General features: G+C 38.9%; 2 protein-coding genes across 2 annotated transcripts; both read left to right on the forward strand.

Moving 5' to 3' along the window:
• Positions 1–2,120: 2,120 nt before the first annotated feature.
• On the forward strand, positions 2,121–5,186 carry LOC139466021 (uncharacterized). Its single transcript, XM_071248035.1, has 3 exons — positions 2,121–2,521; positions 2,697–3,442; positions 4,078–5,186. The coding sequence occupies exons 1-3, from the start codon at positions 2,121–2,123 to the stop codon at positions 5,184–5,186; spliced, it is 2,256 nt and encodes a 751-aa protein (XP_071104136.1).
• A 4,859-nt stretch (positions 5,187–10,045) lies between these two features.
• LOC139465727 (uncharacterized) lies at positions 10,046–19,889 on the forward strand. The gene is made up of 5 exons (XM_071247553.1): positions 10,046–10,145; positions 10,993–11,085; positions 14,794–14,961; positions 18,994–19,149; positions 19,596–19,889. The coding sequence occupies exons 2-5, from the start codon at positions 11,004–11,006 to the stop codon at positions 19,748–19,750; spliced, it is 561 nt and encodes a 186-aa protein (XP_071103654.1). The 5' UTR covers positions 10,046–10,145; positions 10,993–11,003; the 3' UTR covers positions 19,751–19,889.
• Positions 19,890–24,749: the final 4,860 nt, after the last annotated feature.

Genomic DNA, 24,749 nt, shown 5'->3' on the forward strand with positions numbered 1-24,749 from the left:
AATCATCACTGCAGAGACATTGTCAAATGAGGCAAGTAGAAGCTGAATTAGAAATGGCATCCGTTATTCATGGTATGGTTTCTGAAAATGATAAAGACATTGTTTTACCAATTAAGACTGAAACTGACATTGATGATAAATTAAATGTTGATGCATTTGTGTCTGAAGTGTCAAAGGTCACTGGTGCTACAAATATCACTGACAGTATCAGTGCCAGTGTTCCAGCTGGTGTGGTATCAAGTCTCAATGCCAATGCAAAGGAATTCAACTTACAATTTGGAGTGCCAATTTCTTCTCAGAATGTTGAATTTTCATTACCTGACATTACTTCATTGAACTTGAACTCCAATGTTACAGCTTCCATAGTGTCAACTACGCCTGTTACCATGACAAGAGTCTCAACATCTGAAACCTCAGGGACAGCCTCCTAGTACCAAAACAACTGAGCCAACCACATCTGTGTTCACATTTGCAGAGCCAATCTCTGTAAAGTCGGAGGTAATATCAACTCACAATTCAAGTGGTGCCATACCAAAGAAACCTCAGGTTATCATGAAACAGAAATATGAACATAAACCTGTAAAACCCCAACATGTGTCAAATGTCACATATCCCGGTCACATGTCTAGTCTAGACTTTCCAAATGTCTCACCCTACAAGCCAGTGTTTTCACGATATGACCCAGTTGTGCCTCCATATCAGACAGGGATGTCTACATTTCATACATATCCAACATACACCAGTGGTATTAATCCAATGCCAAGCATTCCACAAATAATACCTCAACCAAATGTCATGCCACAAGCCTGTAGTTACTATCCCCAACAACAACAGCCAATTGCTAATGCACCAAATTATGAACTTCTTCTATCAGCATATGGTGTGCCAAAACCAAGATTACCCATGTTTATCAGTGGTAAAGAGAAAGACTTTGCTGTTTTGCAGATGGCACTTGAAAGTCTCCTTGAAATTCACCCACAGCTCAGTGAAAGGAATAAATATTGAGTGCTCCTAGACCGTTTAGGAGGTAAACCACTCACCCTCGCTACAAGTTTTCTCCGTCATCCCACACCTTACACCAAGGCTGTTGAAGCATTGAAGGAGAATTATGGGCAAGATCATAACCTAGCTAGAGGCGAGATCAATCGCATATAGACTCTCCCTACTATCAAACCTGGTGATTACGAAGCTTTTGACAACTTCGCCTTATCAATTCAGTCCCTTGTCGGATTGTTGACATCTGTAGATGGTAATGACTGCCATGAGCTGAAAAATGCCTCACATGTTGACACACTTCTTAAGAAGTTGCCAGGCTCCTTACGTGACAACTTTGTAGAGTACAGTTTGAATAAAGGGGTGATCAGTAATACCAAAAACTATGATCTTGTATCCTTTTCACAGTGGTTGAATGTCAAGTTAAGGGCAAGAAGGATTGCAGCTCATGCAATTGCCGACAAGACAAACACCACTAATTCAGATTCAAAAACAAAACAAGCTACAGCTATGCTCAACACACCTACCGGGTCCAAAACTCCGAGTACGTCTTACCAATCTTACTGTGCCTATTGTAACAGCAAGGACCATCACGTGAATGCATGTGAAAGTTTCCACAAGCTGGAAACAAGGGATGTACTTCAATGGATAAAGGACAAAATCAGGTGCATCCGTTGTGGCAGAAATCATAAAGAGCAAGACTGCAACCTTAAGAAACCATGCAGAGAGTGCAAAGGTCAACATCTAACCATACTTCATGCTATTCATGAACTGAACAATATCACTGTGAAGAAGACAACTTCATTCTATCTAGACAATCCCAACAATGTGATGTTGAAAATTGTTCCTGTAACATTACATGGCAAATGTGACATTGAAACTCTTGCCTTGCTGGATGATGTGTCAATGCGAAGCATGATCTTGTCATCTGCGGTGAATGACCTTGAACTGTCAATAAAACCTGACTCCATATCCAATCTGAACCTTTTCCTTGTGATGGTCATAGAGTGAACCTCGCTATTTCATCCCCCTTTGATCCAGATACAAAGCATGAAATCATAAATGTGTTCACCTCTGAGCAAATCAACCTGTCCAACTATACATATCCTGTCAAAGACATTCAGGAAATGTATCCGCACCTACAGAACCTGCCTCTACCAGCCATCAGTGATGCGAAGCCTCTAATCTTGATAGGATCAGATAATGCTGACTTGATATTGCCCTTGCAACCAGTCAGAGCTGGACCTCAAGGAACTCCAGTGGCCATCTACACACGACTAGGGTGGTCACTGCAGGGACCATGTGCCTCTGAATCTAACAGAAAGCAACACTGCATCCTGACTCGAACTTTACACGAACCTCAACTCCAGATCACTGATGATGTTGAGAGGCTATGGAAGATCAACATCTTGCCATACACCACAAAACAGGTGACTCGATCCAAGCTAGACCATTTTGCCTTCAAAACCCTTGAGGACAAAACCGTCAAAGTGACAGTAGATAGTGAAATCCACCATGTCATAGCTGTGTCAGGAGACACCAAAGCTATGTTTCATCAGATCCGACTGTTGTCTGAAGACAGAAACCTGCTTCGTTTCATTTGGAGGAAAATGGATACAGAGAGGGATGTCTCAATATATGAACGGCAAGTATTACCATTCGGTACAACTTGTTCACCATGTTGTGCCACATATGCAATTCAGAGACTGGGCACAGAAAACAAAGAGGAATATCCTGATGTGCAACAAGCAGTTCAAGATTCAAGATGGTGGATTCAATATCCGACAGTGGATAAGCAATGATCCTGACGTTGTTAAGGACTTGCCCAGTGAAGCCAGATCTGAAACTTGTGAATTGTGGCTCATGCAAGGCAACACTGAACCACACGAAGGAACTCTTGGCCTTCGATGGCAATGTGAAAAGGATTGTATCACTTACAAGTACAGACCCATTGCATATTCTACTCTGACACTGAATGTAGTATATAGGATACTAGCAAGTCAGTACGATCCTCTTGGATTCCTCACACCTTATCTAGCAAGAGCCAAAGTCATCGTTCAGCAACTGTGGCAACACAAACCTCAGTGGGGAGAACCACTTCCAGAATGTGAACTTCTCACAGAATGGCATCTGTGGGAATCTGAACTGAAACTTATGAACCAAGTCTCACTTCCAAGATGCATTGATCCACCTGAACCAGTCAATCAGAGACAGTTACATATTTTCTGTGATGCATCAGAAAAAGTATATGGTTCTGTCGCATACCTCAAGTCAGAGACCAATGATGGATCATCTCATGTCACCTTTGTTGCAGCACGAAGCAGAGTAGCTCCTAAGAAAGCCCTCTCAATGCCCCGCCTTGAACTGTTAGCTGCTCAAACAGGAGCCCAGCTTGCCAGCACACTCACCAGTGAAATGACCATTGACATTCACAAAGTGATCATGTGGAGTGACTCAACAACTGTCCTAGCATGGTTGACATCCCAATCATGTCGCTACAAAGTGTTTGTGGGAACTCGAGTAGCAGAAATTCAAACACTTACTGAATATCATTCCTTCACATCCCGTCGGAGGAAAACCCGGCTGATGATATCACCAGAGGAAAGACACTGCAGGACTTGTGTGCAGAGACAAGATGGAGAAATGGCCCAGCATTTCTAAACCTTTCAGATACTGAATGGCCTCTCAGTGATGCAAAACCAAAACTGAAACTGATCCCTGTAATGTTGAACTAAAGAAAGCCTTCTGCAGTCACATCACAGGTCAACCCAAAGCTGATACATCTCTACATCGATCATGGGAAAAACTCCTTGATGCCACATCAATATTATCGAGGATCCCGATGGGGCGGCCTCCATCAATGTTACTGATGTTGAGAAAGCTGAACTACAATTGTATCGCCAAGCTCAGGAAGAATGCTTTCCAGATGAAATGAAAGCATTATCCAAAGGTCTGAGAATAGCATCTAACAGCAGGCTCTCGCGTCTCAGTCCAGAGTATGATAAAGACCATCACGTCATACGTGTTGGTGGTAGACTGAGAAGATGTGATGAACTGTCGATGTAAAACATCCCATTGTTCTAGATCCAAATCATAATGTTACGAAGCTCCTCATAAAGAAATATGACTCTGAACTCCACCACTATGGTGCTGAAAGAAGAAAATTCTGGATTCTTCAAGGCCATGAAGCTGTTAAAAAACATCAGAGACAGTGCCATGATTGTCAGAAATGGAGGGCAAATCCAGAGATTCCTTTAATGGCCGACCTACCAGAGGCTCGGCTAAGACTGTTCAAAGCACCCTTCTATTCGACAGGAATAGATTGCTTTGGGCCTATGTATATAAAGATTGGCAGACGCAGAGAGAAAAGGTATGGAATCATCTTTAAATGCATGACAACCCGAGCCGTCCACATTGATATACTTGACAGTCTGGACACGGACGCATTCCTAATGGCCCTTCGCAGATTCATCTCCAGGAGGGGTTGTCCCTTTGAACTGTTGTCAGACTGTGGTACAAACTTTAAAGGTGGTGAAAATGAATTGTGCAAAGCTTTTGAAGCTATGAACTATGAACTGAAAGAAAAACTCGCCAAGAACCATATCCGATTCCAATTCAATCCGCCATTTGCCCCTCACTTTGGTGGATTGTGGGAACGTGAAATTAGATCAATCAAGTATGGCCAACGCAGTATACTAGGAACTGAATCCGTCAGTGAATCTGTCCTGAGAACTGTCATGACAGAGGTAGAATCTATCCTGAACTCCAAACCTCTGGGTTACACCTCATCTGACATCTCCAATACCGATCCTGTATCTCCATACACCTTGCTGATCGGGAGATCAGACCCAGCACTTCCTCAGGTTGTCTACCTGAATGAAGACAGACTAACAAAGAAACGATTTCGTCAAAGTCAAGTACTAGCTGATAACTTCTGGAGGAAATTCATCAAGGAGTACTTGCCTAATCTCCAGCAACGTGTGAAATGGATGGACGAACTCCGCAATGTACAAACTGACGATGTTGTGCTAATCATTGACCATCTTCACACTCGCAGTGAGTGGAAGATTGGACAAGTGATAGAGACCTATGCAGGGTCCGACGGTAGAGAACGATCAGCAAAAGTGAAGACCAGTGACAATGAGATTCTCCGACCAGTGTCAAAATTGATCAAATTGCCAAAATATGACTGAATAAGACATTGTGCCTGAACCAGTTGACAATTAATGACATTTTGATAGCCATTGATTCCATGTTTTGTTTCAAATGTGTTTCTTTCAGGTTGAAGAAATCATGAACGTTGATTTATTGTGAAACATTGACATGATCTTTATTTAGTTTAAAATTTAGTTCCTAAATTTGTGGCGGCTGTTATACAGTGATAGCTGTTTATGTGTTTGGAGATATTTTACCTGGGCTTAAATTAATTAATACTATTTCATTGTTTTAGTATTAACCCAGTCTATATCCAATTTTTCCGAAATTCCTCTTTTGTTAGATCCAAGGTGTCAGCCACCATGTGGAGCACATGTGTTGATCCTGATCCGAGTGAACCAGATTTTTTAGCCTTGTGAATTGACTTTGTGTACCGGACCCGACTTGTTTCATCTGTTATTAAACGTACCCATGAACCACGCAACAGAATCTCTACTCTATGACTTGGATGATGACTTTAACGTCTATGTTAAATGTCAGCATTACCACTTATCTCAAAGAGGCGCAGGGGGTATAGCCATATTTATTCGTAAAAGTACAAATCCGAGGTCGTCAGCAATCAGTATACCTTCAAGCGAGCATATCATTGGGGCTAAACTCTTCATCAATAAAAGCCCTATGTATATAATTGGTGCTCGCCTTCCCTCATCTAACGTATTAGATAGTGTATACATAGAAGAACTTAATAATGTACTGGAGATCTATGATAGATGTTCTCAAAGGGAGACAATTGTTCCTGGTGATTTCAATGCAGACCTGCGTCATGGAATTATATTGAAACGCAGAGCGAAATATCTGCAAAGAGTGCTCATGGAACGGAATCTAATTTCCGTCGTACCCCTTGACGATAATGCTATTTTAACCTTCACAAGTAAATGTAAAACTATAAGAAGTATGATAGATTATGTGTTCATCAATCGCCAACATGTTAGTAACGTTGTTGGTTATACTTTAGATACTGGAGTTCAATACTCAGTATCAGACCAATGTCCAATATTCCTATGTCTGTGTACTGATTCCCAGCCACGCCACTATGGCGGTGAACACCTTAACTGGCGTAAAGCTAATGACGTAGACTTTATGTTATACCGATATAAAACTGAAAACTACTTTAGATGTGCTCAGTTTGACGAAACTCGGTACGCATCTCCTCATGAATACATTGAAAATTATCACGACTATATCCTACAATCGTTACATGCTGCAGCTAAACTAAGTATACCATCTTCAAAATTCCAATTTCATTTAAAACAATACTGGAAAAAAGGATAATTTAAATACGTTGCATCGTACAATGCGACAACGCCGTAGTGAATGGATCTATAATGGTAAATCCCATGATAAAGAGGATGCAAATTACATAGTATAAAAGAGCAAAACGTATCTTCAGGAAGCAGCATCGCCGTTCCAAACAAAAGCTGAAAGACGAAAAGTTTCAGGAAATATATGAAGCAGCTGAGGTTGATGTAACAGAGTAATGTTGCAAATAGTCCCACCGAAAGCCTGTAATGTATAATATCGTATATCAACCCCCATCGTCGAAGTTCATTTCAAGCCAAAAATTATATACTGACAGACAATCGGTGGTTGGAAGTGAAAGTGTGAAGACGTCTTCAAAAATACATTTGGAAATAACAGTGATGATATACAAGGTAATATTTTCACAATAGAGACAGTAAAACGCAAGGATTTGATGGGGAAAATGTAAGCGATAAATATTAGTAAATTGAACAGTTAGAAGAAAGGAAAAATCAAAGTCACCACAGTTTGGTGTAGATTAATGAGAAACTAACTGAGAGGGGGAAATAATATAAGATATGTTTTCATAACAGATTGTGTGAACCGAAGTACTAGATAAATTTAATCATGCATAGCTACACCGAGTAATGCTACATCACACCAAAGCAGTTCTATCCCGTTCTACCCCGTTCTAAACAAAATTAGCCAGTCTGCATTCCGTTTGTATCCAGTTCAGATTGTGTAAAAGTGCCCGTTCATCTCATCCCGACAACGTTTCGAAGCAGTTCGAGCACATCCGTAGCCGTTCTGAACCCGTTCTTAACCAGTTCAACCTCTTTCTACCCCGTTCACAATACGTCCAAGCCAGTTCCAACTAATTCTTAACCCGACCAACTCGTTCGCAGTACATCCTCATCTCGTCCCAAGTGCGTGTGTATTCGCGTCCTGGCCGACTTCTATGGATACCGAGCGCGTTGTAGCCAGTCTTCATTCAAGTTTAGGGCTCCGAGCTGTACACATCATGCCCCCAAAGAGAAGTCGACCCGGTCAGCGTGCACACGTACTGAAATTTATGTCCGACTGCACCACGTCGTAACCTCCCTTAAAATGAAAAAAAAAACTGTTTTGCTGGATTTAATAATCGACACAAAGCATTACGTAGATGTAAATACGAAATAACAAAACAACTGGAAAAGTACTAGTCTGGATTTGCTAGTTTTATCTTAATGCTCAATACAAAATGTACTTTACAGGAGGTAATTTGTCGACACTTTCACCATTCAAAAATATAACTAAGTCCAAATTGACATGGCAGAAACAGGATATAGACATTATGCAAATTAGCATGGAAAAAAGTTATACAAACAACAATAAAGCTATGTTCATGTACATAATAATAATGACATGTAAGTTGCTGTTTGAGAAGGGAATATGTTACTTTTACGTTCTGATATTTTGACGATGATTCACAATCGTGGGTTTCAAGCACCTTTTTTCATCTGTCGTCAAGGAATCATAGGTCATGGACTTTCACCTTGATCTACTAACACCCTTTATGCTCAGTTTCACAATAGTCTGTTTTGTTTATATTTTTACACACTCTTACGTGTAAAAAGACATAAAAACCTTTGATATGCTGTATTTGTGCCAAGGCCCAAATAGTACTAATTGAGTTGTTTGAATATTTATTTATTTAGTATATTAACTGCATTTATTTAAAATCTGAGATCGAAAAATCAGTTTGTTTTCATTTCCGTGAGTACTGAGTAGGTTCGAAGTACGGCAATTCAGTTCGAAGTGCGGCAATTTCATTCATAATACGCCTTTCTCGTTTTGAGAACGTTGTCAATCCGACTAATTGCAGAACGGGGTGGACGGGATAAAATTTTGAGCAGACTCAAAGTTCCAGAGCACCCTCCCCGTCCGAGCCCGTCCATGAAGTTCGTAAAAAGACAGTCAATAGTTGCTACAACGTCCTCTACGTTCATACACAGTTGGAGCCCGTTCGACAACATTTTTACGAACGTATTGAGAACTAGTTTGGTATGATGGGGGTATAAGAAAGGCTTGTGAAGGGCAATACATGTAACGTCACATACCGAAAGTAGCCTACTTGTACCAACTGACATAACACGTAAACCACGGAGTGTCATATAGGTGGGTCCCGTCCTCACACAATGTTGACCTATACATTCGAGTCGTGCTTCGACCTGGTTTCTTCGGGCTTCCGTGCGTCTATGTATATCACTTGCATTTCAGTTCAAATATGTTATGTGTAATCACATGTGGGGAATTTCCTAGAAGCTATTGCGAAAGAAATCAGCAGAGCGAGACAAGGAATATTCCATCCCCTCGACTCTATTCTCGGAAAGAGAGCGGCATGTTGTTCTCCGAATTTCTTATAACAAATATATAAAATAGAAACAGACACATTAAGCGTGTGTGGTATTTGTTTTGCTATCATATCATTGTAGTATTGCAATAAATCGTGAATGTGTCATGGATAATTGATATCTTTTCATGTGACAGATATGCCCACATGCCTATTTTAATTGAGTGTATATGTGTTTGAGGGGACATTTGGGGTGGTTTGGGCGGGCAGGGGATGGAGGGGGTGGTGGTGGGGTGTGATTGGTGGGGGGTGGGGGTGGGGGTGGGGGTGGGTTCGTCTGTTGTGCTATAGTTCTACATCTAGCAAATATAACTGAATAAGATTAATGGTTTTACGCCATTTTAGCAATATTCTAGCAATATCCATATTGATAGTGACGTTATGAATGTTGGTGGTAACAAACCATAACCAACACCTTAAAATGGTGCAGTAAGCATCATAATTATAATCATAATCGCTGATAATCATAAAACTGATATCGATTTATTGATCAGTGTTCATTCTCTAGAACATATTAGCTGGTCCGTAGTTTCTTCATTATTAAAGTCAAATAAAATAGATGATTTAAAAAGAAACACTGAATAAGGTTTACAGTTAAAAGAAACTCACTCTCTCAAAACACTGATAATTTGAAAGTCGTCTTTACTCCTATCTTATCTTTACTCAGTTATAATGTGTTAGTAGTGAGTGAGTATGATTTCACGCCGCTAGCAATATTCCAGCAATATTACGGTGGGGGGCACCAGAAATGGGCTTCGCGAATTGGCCCCCAGTGGGGAAATCGAACCCGAGTCTACGTCGTGACGAGCGAACGCTTTAACCACTAGGCTACCCGACCGCCCACGTGTAAGTAAACTTGCAAAGAAATATATGCATGATTGAATACATAACAATTGGGTTGGCTAACCACCCCCGTTTAACATTTTGGTTAAGGAATCGTTTATGTTAAAATGTATAATAGTAAAGTGATTGTATCAACCCTGATATTACTGGAATAGTTCATCATGTTTTTCGTACTGTTTCTAAAGCGTATCGCAAAAAACGAATGAGTTGTTGTTCTCTTGAAAATATGAAGACACCGTCAACGGTTTTCACATTCATAATATATGCAAAAGCACGTCAACAAGCTGACAAAGCGGATGTGTTGTGTGAATTGACAAACAGCGTCTTGCGTAGTTTGGAAATGTCGCAACTGTTGTGTGTAATATCCTTGGTACGGGGCACAACCGGATGTTACACGAGTATATATGTTGATATGTCTGATATCAGTGTTCATTGTACACGTCTTCCCGTTGCATGTATCAAGGTAAGTCAGTATTTATTCACGGGGGGTTACTCTGATTATATTACACCAGTTGTCTCTCTCTCTCTCTCTCTCTCTCTCTCTCTCTCTCTCTCTCTCTCTCTCTCTCTGTTGTCGTAGTGTTAAAGGAATAATAAAGCATACTGGATGTGTTGTAAAAGCACAAATTGTTCTTCTTTGTCCCATCTCTGTCAAAAATCTGCATGGCCGGTTCTTAAACTAGGCTGTCCCTTCCCGTCACAGACACCAAATGTTTTTTGTTGTTGTTCATCGACGCATTCAGCAATATTCCAGCTATATGATGGCGGTCTGTAAATAATAGAGTCTGGATCAGACAATCCAATGACTGACATCATGAGCATCGATCTGCACAAATGGGATACAACGTGATGCGAGTCAGCGAGCCTGACCACCCTATCGTTCGACACGCATAGGTCTAACCCGGATCTTCGGGGAGCATTTACGTAAAGATAAGGATCGGGATTCTAACTATTAAATAACAGTCAATAATATGGACAGTCTATGAAAGTAAACTGAATTTAACAAGGGTGGGCTCTTATTAGAGACATCAGTTGTGTGTAAATAATGATAGAGTGAAAATGGTTCTTACATATGAATAATATGGAACACATGACGGGTAGATAAATACTTGATAGAACAAACTGACACTGATAATGTGACAACTGTGAGTATGCATTGCACATAACATACGTTGTACAATTATCCAGGGTTCTGCATTAAAAAAACAACAACGATTGTTATCCGTTAAATTTCCTTATTTTTTTCAAGTTGATCTGGTTGAAACAATACAATGTATAAATAGTTTTAACAAGATTGTATCTGTTCTCAGATTAGTGCACAATGGCTCTTGCATCCGTCGTTGTTGTTGCTGTTGTTACGGCCTGTCTGATGTACACGTCGTCCCCGGTGTCGGCTCAAGGAAGTAAGTAACGTAGTTCCCCCTATTGCGTGTTTTTGTTTTGTTTGTTTGTTGTGCAACGCCGCTCTCAACAATATTCCAGCTATAGGACCGGGCCCTTATTGCGTGTGAGAATTGTTTGTTTATACCTTTGGATTTAGCTAAGTATACACATGCACCTTGTAACAGTGATATAATTCGTACTTAGTGGGGATTTCCATTTCATTTATGGAGACAACTACACAGATTGCTGTTTGAATAACAAATAATCCTAAACGTTGGATAAATATTTATTATGTACTTTGTTGTGAAAGACTGATTTTTATGAAGTTGAGAAAAGTGACATTTTCATTGCAGTGAACATAACACTTGATATTTCACTGTACACTTTGACGGAACTATTGTCACACAAGAGTTACCTCCCCTGTATCGTAAGCGTCTTGCCCGTAACCAAACTGTTGACTTCATTTTTACATTAGTTCCATATGACAAGACCAAATAATGACAGATGGTCCTTCTTGGAGTTAACATTGCTTCTTTCCGTTTGCTATTCTCTTGAAAACATTTCGTCATAAACTGTAAATTTCTCATTTAACTCGTCAATCGAGACTGATCGTTTCGCTAAGCGCCATGTTTGTTATTTGTCCTGCCTGTGTTCTTTCGCTTCCAACATCGATCTCGTAGATTTCAAGAATTTGCTTGTTGAAGTTGACTTTGTATATGATCATATTCAAATGTATGATAAAGAATTTTAATGAACTCAAGTATTTTATGTTCCTCTTGTTTATATGTTTTGATATTGCAAACACGGAACTATGTTTTAAGTCGCAATTACAGGGGTGGTGAAACGTCCCTGTGCGTTATGTAGGGATAATTTACGTTTCAATGTTTACATTTGCAATGAAATGATTTAATAACTACACAAAAAGTATAATTATGACAAATAGGATAGTCTATGTGTCTCGAGAAATATCATGTTTCTCTCATCTCGTGATGATGGAAAGGAGATATTTTCACTCGTGGCTACACCATTTGTATTTGTATTTGTAACTATTCACTGACACATGACATACCCTCTATATCTTCCTGTTCCCCAGTGAACGCTTCCACGTACCCATTATACAGAGTATCGTTTACTGCTCATATACAGAGGCTACCGACTATTCACAGAGGCGTTTTATATATTCTCTGTACCCATAATTTATAAACCTCCAGTGACGTCATGCTATTATTCTCCAGTGGGGTTAAATCTCATAAACAGGGATGTCGTAATATACCCGGGATTTTATATAATATTCCAGTCATATTTGCCATATAATATGTTATAATACCCCGGGTATTTATTCATACAACTTCCGTTAAGATCGTAACATATGAATGTTTCTAGCTAGAAATTTATTTTGCATTTGAACACAATGTAATGAAATGTATAATTAAATGACAATTATTTTTTTACATTCCCGAGGATCGAACATGCAACATTCGTACTACTGGGGTACATAGGTGCTGATCGATCACAATGTTTTTAATGTGTCTTTTTCAAGTACCGTACGGCAGCAACAGATAGTTTACACCCGTTTCCTAAGATTCATGGAACGTATGTTTGAAACATAGAAATTTTGATAAATGTTGTTTAAAGTTTCTTTTTGTCGGTTTATAAGTAAAAGTTATATAAAACACTGTCCCTCGGGTTTTTATTATATTGGGACCCTTATCCCGGGGATGCGGGATTAAAATATCTTAAAACCCCATGTGCTTTTTCCTACACTTAAAGTGCTGTTTCATGCTGAGCTATATTCCTCGTACTCATTATATAAAATAATGCCTCCTATCGATCTATATTCCTCGTACCCACAATATAAACTGCATGTTCCTGAGGCAAGGTACTTAACTGACTGTAAAAGTCCAGTTTCCACCCTTGCCGAACTAAATTTCGTGGCGCCACCAGTTCCCTTCTATATAATCTATGTTCCTCATACCCACAAGAGTGAGTGAGTTAGTGAGTATGGTTTTACGCCGCTTTTAGCAATATTCCAGCAATATCAAGGCGGGAATCGAACCCGGGTCTTCGGCGTGACGAGCGAACGCTTTAACCACTAGGCTACCCGACCGCCCCCATACCCACAAGATAAAGTGTTATTGACTCTTGTATCCGTTTCTTGTACGTATAATATAGGTGCTGTTTACTGTTTGCCAACAACCCTCGTACCCATTTTATGATACAAAAACATCGTTATTGACCATCTGTGGATCTAAAGTTTGAATTTATGGCGTGTTTTGTTCATCAAACATTTCTGTGAATTAGCTATAAATCAGCGACGACAGGAATTACTTGTGGATTCAAACTTCTTTCATTCGTTGAAAAAACCCGCCACGGTACAGTAACTAGAAGAAGTTACTTTACAACTTGACCTATACCGTGACAACCATCTGTTGCGAAACGTCTCATTGAGAGAATAAAACAAGCTTACATTACCATGTTAATGTCATCCCTGTAAGCTTCTAAAGGCAACTTGAGAGAAATACTTAGATCACCTAAATGTTAGTTAGACGACGTTATCAGCGGCTTTTGTCTGAAGCTTGGGCCCAGGTATCTGTCTCCAGTACCTAACATGTGTCCTTATGATCACTTGTGATGATCCTTGGCTACAACGTTGAATATCACCAATCGGACCATGAATCCTTCCTCGTGTTTGTTTGTTATTCAACGCTAAAGGTCAAATATGATCACACTACCTATAAATGTGTGACCTAGCTGATTGTACTCCGAACCATATTCCAGATGTATCATGGCGACCTTTGTAAAAAAATGTCTGGATGAGATAAACCAATGAACGATATTCATGTATTCAAGCAATGGTTTGCCTTGGTCACGTGACATAGCTTGGAGTTTGCAGACAGATTTAAAACAACACTCACTTTCACACTCCCATCAATATGTTTTCGTTCGAATGACGGTTGTTAGAAGTTGTGTGGAAAAAGAAGGGGGGTTCATTACCCACAAGTGGAGAATGCATAGCACTTATTAAATAGAGGGTATTAGCCGTGTGTGTTGTCGGGTAGCACATATCTTGAATAGGGATAATACGTACCTGGTATTCGTAATACATTATAAGTACGATGCGGAAATACACGATTGTCATAATATCTTTATCATATAATGTCAATCTTAATATTATCGAAGTTTTTCAGAGAGACTTTAACTTTTAATTAGTAATCGGGTATGAATACAATGATATGAATGAACCGTCCAAATAATAATATAGTGTCAAATGATTTGGTTCAAACAAGCGCTCACACGTCCAGAAACGATCCCCGTGCCGCGTCATACCAAAAGACGTTAAAAGATGGTACTTGTCGTTACCCTGTCTGGCGCTCGGCATTAAGGGGCTAAAGCAAGGACTGGTCGGCTCGGAGTCAGTATACTGTGTCTGAGTGGGGTATTCATGTTTGACTGCGGCATGGTATCTTAGTGAGCTAGCACTATAAATCGGCATCAGTCCGGACTAATACAAGCAGTCACGCAAACACACACACACACACACACACACACACACACACACACACACACACACACACACACACACACACACACACACACACACACACACACACACACACAACCGTACATGCACGTCGCTATATAAGTGCAATAATCTTGGACGAGACGTTAAACCCCATTTCCCCTCACCTCATCACCTCCTCATTCTACTTGGTCCTGTATCATTGCAGCAACATGTGGCGTTGGGCAGCAGTGTGTCAGCTGTAGTGGCGATAAAGTGGATACGTTGCGTTTCCAATCAGGGAATTCTGTACAGGTCTGCTGCCCGAACTGCAGGAGCCGCTTCTTCAACTTCGGAGTCACGCCAAGTGGAGCCTACTGTAACTGTAACTTTGATCGTGAGTATTTGACAGCACCATACCCGGTTTTCTAAACGTGGTAAACCTGCATTACGTCCGGCGTTGCTCCTCTCACCTTCAGTTCACCCCTCGAGATGTGACTGAAGATGTTTCTACTGCGTTAAACAATACTCAGGCACTCATAGGTGACCTTGTTATTGGACGTATGCGTGATTATAACGCCGCTATGACGTTGCAGTACGGTGACCGCCATTTTGAAAGATGTTGTGGAAGCCCAACAGATTCGATTAACTGTGTTAGGCCCAATCTTGGTGTCGCTCGCCATCATTTGGCTTCAATACTACTTTTATGTGAGTGTTCTCTCAGTCAGATGATGATAATGGTGGAGATTTAACGAGCGCTTCCTGTTTTGCCAATTTCGCACTCAGCTAGAACATAGCTTGCATAAATTATCAGTGCTGAACAAGATCATATGTCAAAATTGTGAAAGCATCCGCTTCAAATTTCACTCCACACTGTTCGACAGTGTGGTATTGAAATCGGATTTAAAAAGCTATGAGGAAATCTACTCTAGCAATTCCTTTAGAAGCAGAATATATGTTCTGACTGCCTCCTTGGATGAATGAAGGCAACACATTCCAGTTGTTTGTATCAAGATGCAGGATATCAGATTGTCATACCAGTTTGCCAACTATGGTTGGTTGGTTGGTTGATTGTTTAACGCCGCACTCAGCAATATTCCAGTTATATGACGGCGGTCTGTAAATAATCCAGTCTGGACCAGACAATCAAGTGATTAATATCATGAACATCGATCCACGCAATTTGGATCGATGACATGCATCAACCAAGTCAGCGAGCCTGACCACCCGATCCCGTTTGTCGCCTCTTACGACAAGCAAGGATTGCTGAAGATCTGTTCTACCCCGGAATCTTCTCGGGTGCCTACTAAGGACACACAGAATCCTGGGTATTAGAACTTTCGATTTCCCCACGTGGACACTCCTTTTTTCCAAACCCCAGTTAGAGTTAAAAGAGCCCACAAAGCGAGCCAAACTCTACGACTACCGTTAATCTATGTTAATATGAAAGTGACGATCGTCTTACGGCTAAGGACGCTATGTGGAAAGGGAACTTTTTTTTGTTTTTTTTTGACATTTTTTATTCCTTTCGAAGAGTTGTACATCAGGTTCAGAGGTTACACAGTAGGTTTAGTCAATTGTAGTGATAATACGTTACATAGATGTACATTTGTTGTGATATAAATATAGCTTGCATAATTGAAACACGCACACGCACACGCACACGCACACGCACACGCACACACACACCCACACACACACACACGATATGCCTCAAGTAGAGCATGAAAAGTTGTGTCGATAGTCAGATATAACTAAAACAATTATGGTAGTATTGCTATTTGAGGCGTAACTGATCTATAGCCTTATTGTACAGGGCATGATTATTATATTAATTTGTGTAGGATTTTTCCCCATTTTCGTTCAAATTGTAATAGACCATTGTTTTTGGTGGCAATGAATTTTTCAATCATCGCTGTCTCTTTTAGTATTTTTCTAAAATTATCAAAAATTGGTTTCTCACCCTTTATACTTGATATATATATATATCTTTTACTGGATATTATAATATGATTAAGTAAAAGTTTATTTTTGTCGAATCCAAAAATAACTGAGTATTTGGTAAGTGAGATCCTAGTATTTGTGTCAAGGTTTAAAAAGGTTTCCAGTTTGCTCCAAAAGTGTTTAACATATTCACATTCCCAATATACATGCATAAGGTTTTCGCCATTTAAGTCACAAAAGGAGCAAATATCATTATCAACTAGTTTCATTCTTAATAATTCCTTTTTGGTGTAAATTATTCTGTGGATAAACTTAAACTGAAAGTCAATCAATTTAGTATCTTTAGTACATTTTCTGAAATTTGAATAAACTTCTTTCCATTGAATATCATTATCAAAAAGAGATTGCCATTTTCCATTTACTAAGGGTGGTTTTGTTATTGTAATTAGTCTATCATAAAAGTACCTAGATCCTTGAACGGGTATAAATATATCCCTCAATTGTGGACTAAAATTTAAGTCATATATTGGTATTTTAATATAATGGTTGACAGTGTCTCTCCATTCTTTAGGTATACTAAGTTTAACCTTATTATAATCTAATATTGTACCCTGTATATCATAACGTACTTTTAATATTTCAAATGGCAAAAATCCATTCTCATTACATAAGTCCTTAATTGTCACTATACCCTTTTTAAACCAATTTTTAATTATATAGTTTTCATTTTTAAATTGGTGATTTAGCCATAGGGGCTGAGATAGAATTTCGGAGATCCTTTCTGAATTTGTTGTAAATTTTCTGCCGTAATTTCCCCAAACATTTAAAACATCTCTCCAAAAAGGGTTTTTCACACATAAATATTTATCAGCACTGACTCCTAAATTTATCATATCAGTGAAAGAAAAAACTGAGGGATTATCACATGTACTCTTTTTTAAATACTTTCTTAAAGTAGATAATTTTAGTGATTCTATAAATATTTTAATGTCCACCATTCTAAGCCCACCATCAGCATAATTTTTTTTCAGATTTTGCCTTTTAATTTTATCTGGTTTATTATTCCATAAAAAACTAAACAAAATTTTATTTAAATTTGTAATAAAATCTTCTGGGGGGTTTGGCAGTGCCATAAAGATATGGACAAGAGTTGAGAGAGCCAATGACTTGATAACAGTAATTTTACCTATAAGAGTCAAGTTTCTTCTTCTCCAATTTGCCAATAACCTATTTATTGTTTCAAGTCTTTTTCGGGTATTGATAACCCATAGATCTTGCAAATGGGGGTTGAGAATAATTCCCAACACTTCAAAATTGCCTACATGCCAGTCTAACTTTAAGTCTTCACAAATATTTGTTGAGCTCCCTGCTTTCGACCCGATCCATATGGCTTTTGTTTTATCAATATTTATTTTAAGTCCAGACATTTTAAAGAAACAATCAAGTATATTTATTGCTGCATACAGGCTGTCAGCCTCTCCGTTTAAGAATAATTGTGTGTCGTCTGCATACTGACCTAATTTGTACTCTTTCTCATTCAATACAATTCCTATAATGTTTTTATTGTCTCTTATCATACAGCCCAAGATTTCCACAGCAAAAAGAAAAAGATATGGTGATATTGGGTCTCCTTGTCTGCAACCTCTTTCATTAATAAAGAAAGAAGACATATGACCGTTTTGTATTACACAAGAGGATGCATTATTAGTTAGTAGGTGTATCCATTTTATCATATAAGGCCCAAAACCATACTTTTCTAATGCCCTGGAAATAAACTGTCTTGATATTGTGTCAAACGCTTTCTCAAAATCAATCAGCAGCAACATTCCTGGTCTATTTAGTCTTTTACATTCAAACATAATGTCATACAAAAGTCTTGTGTTTTCGCTAATACATCTTCCAGGAATAAAGCCAGTTTGATTATCATGAATTAGGTGATCTAAAGTTGTTTTCATTCTATTTGCAATACATGTACTAATTATTTTATAAAGTGCATTCAGCAATGATATTGGACGCCAGTTTTTTAGAAATCTTCTGTCTTTGTTTCCCTTGGGTATACACGTAATGACTCCCCTTTTCATTGTATATGTCATTTCCTTATTTTCAAAAGTTTCGTTTATGTATCTAAAAACCCATATTTTTAAGTCTTTCCAAAAAAACTTAAAGAATTCTATTGGAAAGCCATCTACTCCTGGGCTTTTGTTATTTTTCATTTGTTTTACTGCCTTTGATATTTCATCTAAAGTGATTTTTTCTTCTAAATTAACCCTTAAGTCTTCATTTAGACTAGGTGTTTTTACATTTTTGAGTGTCTCAGCATTTTCACTATCATTTTCTATTGGTAATGAGTAAAGCTTCTCATAAAATTTTCTTTGTTCATTTATTATTTAAAGGGAACTTGGTCAGGTGATATAAATTTCCAAGTTTGGACACCCCATTCACCCACTCAATTAATAATTATAATCATGAATATTCATCGATGCAGGGGTGACTGGCAGCGCCAAGAAAGGGGAGGAGTGCTCTGCCCCTGGTATGACCCGCTACTTCACTCTCAACACAATGCCCATCTGTTGCCCCAATCCACTTGTGGGTGTTCGAGTTCAGCCTAATGATGCCAATGGCAACTTCATCTTCAACTGTGGTAAGTCCAAATGCATTTACATTTGTTTAGTGCATTCTATACGGCGAAAACTCGCCTTGACATCACTGATTTCTATTAATCCATTCATATAAATTTCACGGCTCATTTGTCTTTTACGCCCAGTGTAATCTGTTTCGGTGGAGAATCGAGACTGGTTATTCTCTGGCGTTGACGTTTATGCTACATTGTGAAATCCTCAGAAATGACAAATCACTGGTACTGCCTTGTATTCAGTCAATATACAGAGATGTATATGCCAGGTTACCGGACAAACGAGTTTTCATTGTATCACATTTGTGTTTGTTTCTATGACATACGTAATCATGTGATCATTCTTAAATATAATCCTTTACAAAAGCACGTGGTAGGTTAAATGTAACGCCCTACTAACTCCTATTTATTGAAGCAAGCCTCTGTTAAGGGCGTGACTGTTTTTGTTTGTCCAGAAAGTCGTGGGGATTGCTGGAGGGGGAGTCAGTGCTCCGGCTGCAACCAAAGCTTCGTCGGCAGCATCAACGGGGTGAACGTGTGTTGCCCCAACTGCGAGGAGCGCGGCCTCATCCTAGGGTCCGGCGGTTCCTGCAGCTGCAACCGTGGCTAAAAACACCCAACCCAGACCACAACACTGGATTATCTCGATGACAAATTCTAATCCTTCCAACTCTGTTATGACCTCTCATTTACCAGTTGTATATGTTTTTTCGTCAATTCAATAAAGAATAACATTCAAAACATATAAACATGTTTCTCTTTGTTCTCACATCTGAACGTTTTCATGCGATTGCTGGGGCGCTATGACGTTGTATAGACGACCATGTAACGCCGTGCCATGGAGGTAGCGATCATACCTAATATTAATTGTACCTATTGTTGTAAATATTATGATGATATACACACACACACACAAATACACAAATACACACATACATACATCGGTACATAAACAAACAGCATACCAGCATATCATACATACTAACAACTATTTAATCGATGTAATCATTAAGAAGACATATTTAGATTTTACATCTTTTAGATTTTACAATGAACAAATGGACAGACTGTACAATAGCAAGGTTAGAATCAGTAGATGTTATAATACTGAATCCAAGTCATATCCCTTTATATAGCAGTACATGTTGCTCCGAAAATTGCAGTAGTTGCCACATGAAAAGAAGAATCCTCATAATGATATCCACAGGAGCAGGGAGTAGAATCATGAAGATATCTATGGTATTTGTGTGCATTTAAATCACTGCATCCTAATCTGAGGCGGGAATGAATTATTTGACAGAAACGGGTACCATAGTCTAAGTTAAAGCCAAATATTTTAGGATTTTCTGTCATGGTGATATATTTACAGTATATTTTGACTGAACAATATCCGGTAATTCATTCTACATTCGCACTGTGTCGGGTAAAAATGACTTGCAGTTAACTGTTATAGCATTTACAGTCTGTAGCTGTGAAGTAGTTCTTAAATTGTAACGTGCGCCCCCTGAAACATTTGGAGGAACAAGATAACATACATTTTCAGGGGCCAACTTGTTAACCATTTTGTAAAATGATTTTAATTTATGAGATTGCCGTCTTTTGGATAAGGGTGTAAGGTTAGTTTCAGGGTATAGAGACGTGTGGTTGGTACGACGAGTAGCTCCACATATTGTTCTCAGTGCGTCTAAATTTAGCCTTTCTAATACCAACGCTTGTTCTTGAGAAAAGTTATCCCATACCTGGTCACAATAGTCGAGTATTGGTGAAATAAATGATAAATAAATGTTCTGTAACTGTTTTTTTTTTCTGGACAGGCGGTATCTAAAAGTACTAAAGCAGTTAATCATTGGGCTTACTTTATCTACTGTATTATGATTATGATTTAAACAGTAGCCATCTTGCAGTAGAATTAGCCCTAGGTGTTTGTGCGATGTTTGTGTCTGTTAATGGAGTACCTTGGTTTTTGACTTGGGTTAATTTTTCTTGAAAACATTATGGTTTCGGTTTTGTGTGGATTAAACATTACTTGCCATTTATTCGCCCACTCGGATATCCTTTCTAGATCAACATTTAAATTAATCGCTGCTGTGTTAGGATCATCGACAATAACATAAAGTGAAGTATCGGCTGCAAAGAGACGTATATTACTGTCTATATCATCAACCAGGTCATTTATAAAAATCAGAAAAAACAATGGCCCTAAAACAGATCCCTGTGGAATACCTGCCGTGAAAGATTTAAATTGTGATTCTTTACCATTAATAACCACTTTTTGTATTCTATTTGATAGATAACTGTCAAACAATTTCAACACGTTTCTTCGAATTCCACATGAAGATAATTTAAAAAGTAATCCTTTATGACAAACTTTATCAAAGGCCTTCCTTATGTCACGAATCACTGCCCTTACTTCTTTTCCATTGTCTAGCGCCTTTGAAATAAAATTATACAGATCTAATAATTGGTAACTCATGGAATCGCCTGGTATAAAGCTCACAATACTGATTTCTTTGAAGAAGTTAAACACATGTTATAGAGTAATGATAATGGGAGAGATATACTTTTAGCAGAAACTTTGATAAGGTCGTTATTCATACCGTCAGGTCCGGATGCCTTGGTGGTAACATATAAATAAAATATTAGCTTCACGTACATCATCATCATAAACCTTATCTTTATATATAACAGCTGGAAAGATAGTATTTGGATTTTTTGTTTTTTAAGAAGCGGTTTGCCAAACTCCATGAAGTTTGAGAACCTCGGGAATTATTATTTTTTTCATCTATTTGTTGCAGTAATTTTGGTTTGCAATTTTAACCGTTTGGTTCTTAACGTGATAATGTTATTGGACGTAAACGTTGTAGCTTTTACAAAGTATTGAAGTGAATTCTGTCACTGCTTCATCTACGCAATTGCTATTAATTAACTCGTTCCAGTCATTACCATTGGGATCTGCTGATAGTCCATCAGTATCTGCATCAATAAGATGATAATTGAATATATTTCTGGTATATACAGGGGCGGTCGGGTAGCCTAGTGGCTAAAGAGTTCGCTCGTCACGCCGAAGACCCGGGTTCGATTCCCGACATGGGTACAATATGTGAAGCCCATTTCTGGTGTCCCCCGCCGTGATATTGCTGGAATATTGCTAAAAGCGGCGTAAAACTCACTCACTGGTATATACAAAACATTTTGGTTAAGATATGTCAATCCCTACATACACTGAACTCGGATCACTACAAACCGGGTCAAGCACACCGAGGGTCGTTACAATACTATCACGTGACACAAAGATCAGATCTAGTATCGTACTAGAATGATAGGTTATTCTCGTTGGCTCACATATTATCTGCCGATTGTAGATATTCATTGTTTTGGGGGGGCGGTCGGGTAGCCTAGTGGTTAAAGCGTTCGCTCGTCACGCCGAAGACCCGGGTTCGATTCCCGACATGGGCACAATGTGTGAAGCCCATTTCTGGTGTTCCCCGCCGTGATATTGCTGGAATATTGCTAAAAGCGGCGTAAAACCATACACACTCACTCACTCATTGTTTTCCTCCATGAAAATCAATGTTAAAATCTCCTGTTATAATTGTATCAATATTAAGGTCTGTGGCATTACCTATCAACCTATCAATGAGATCCCAGTATCAGTTGCTTTTGTCTGCTCTATGAAAACTTCCCGTTAATACACTACAGGTTTTGGATATGACCTGTACCAATACAGCCTCCCATCCGAATGTCAAAATGACAAACACAATCCAGTTTCCTATCCAAATACAGAACGTCAAGTAATAATCCATTTGTCATCAAATATTTATATCAATAATGTTATTACAGTTGAGTTATTTATTCGCCCCTATTTGGAGAGTATATTTCACAGACAGCTACGTTCCAAAAACGAACAATAGTCCTTGATGTGTGTTGTACTAATCACACCAAATGGACGTAAAAGGGTTGCTGGCAAGAATAAATATATATCTGAACAACCGCCACGGACATCTCAAAGGACAACCTACACCATACAAAAACAAATTAACGGAAGTGTGTTTCCTGTGAGAATCGATCTCATCAACACGAATGTTTCAAACTCTCATCATCCAAGAAATACGTCTGAATTGATTGGGAAATCAATGTGCCCGCCTTGAGTAAAAAGTGTTGATGGGCAAGAGCGTGGGAACGTGATCAAGTTTCATTTCAAAATGCTGGGGTTTATGCTGCTCATGTTTGCGGGAGTTGAAGGAAGTTTCAATTCTGACAAGTACCATGAAGTTAACCCGTGCTTCAACACCACCGTCCAGCCAGAAACAGTTCAAACGACAAAGGTAGATTCGCAACTTAACTGTGCTATACTCTGCTTGGAAGCAGTCCAGTGCCATTCCTTCAGCCTTAGCAAAGTCTTGCCCGGGGCTTGCACTCTGAACGGCTACCTGTTGGATGATGATGGTTGTGTTGATTGGCAGATGGACCACTACAACGTGCAAACGGTAAACAATCTGTGTTCTATTATCACCACCATCATCCCTGTGTGCCTGTGGTTTTATCTTGCTGTGATGCGATTTCACTGGTAAATTGCTGTTTCAAATATTATAAGTTCTGTTCGTTAATATATGTGTGCTAATTAGTCGAATTCTAAATACATTGTTGTCTGGTACTGATTCCCGCGAATAGATTTTGTGTGCAAAATCGACTCATATTTCTACTAATCGTTGTTTTTGTTGTGCAAAATAGACGAATAGCATACACACAATTATATGGGTTTTTAGGTAGACATGTATGCCCCGATTGTCGGAAATGAAAACCTCTAAACTAAGGTTGTCTTCATTCCACCGTGCCAGATACGTTAGTTTCTGCCTGTTTGACACCGGAAGGTCATTATACATAGCTTTTCAGTCAGCGCTTAAAACGTACAATTTGATTTCTCCGAGATGATTAGCCGAACAGTATTTTGGGACGCACAATACATTATATTTTTCAGAACGTCAAGCAGACCAGAGAACAAAAATATTTTTCCAGCATTTTCTGGAATAGATTGTTCTTTCCGAAAATAAATCTCCGTAATGAACTATTTATATGTTACTGGCACTGAAAACTATGAACTGTGTGTATAGTGCTGGCAGTGTAAACAGTGAACTGTGTGTATAGTGCTTGCAGTGTAAACAATGAACTGTGTGTATAGTGCAGACAGTGTAAACAATGAACTGTGTATATAGTGCTTGCAGTGTAAACAGTGAACTGTGTGTATAGTGCTGGCAGTGTAAACATTGAACTGTGTGTAGAGTGCTGGCAGTATAAAAATTGAACTGTGTGTATAGTGCTTGCAGTGTAAACAATGAACTGTGTGTATAGTGCAGGCAGTGTAAACATTGAACTGTGTGTATAGTGCTGGTAGTGAAAACTATGAACTGTGTGTATACTGATGGCAGTGTAAACATTGAACTGTGTGTATAGTGCAGGCAGTGTAAACATTGAACTGTGTGTAGAGTGAGGGCAGTGTAAAAATTGAACTGTGTGTATAGTGCAGGCAATGTAAACATTGAACTGTGTGTATAGTGCTGGCAGTGTAAACATTAAACTGTGTGTATAGTGCAGGCAGTGTAAACAATGAA

This window comes from Haliotis cracherodii, unplaced genomic scaffold (assembly GCF_022045235.1).
Source record: "Haliotis cracherodii isolate W230 unplaced genomic scaffold, xgHalCrac1.p SCAF_18, whole genome shotgun sequence".
NCBI lineage: Eukaryota > Metazoa > Mollusca > Gastropoda > Lepetellida > Haliotidae > Haliotis > Haliotis cracherodii.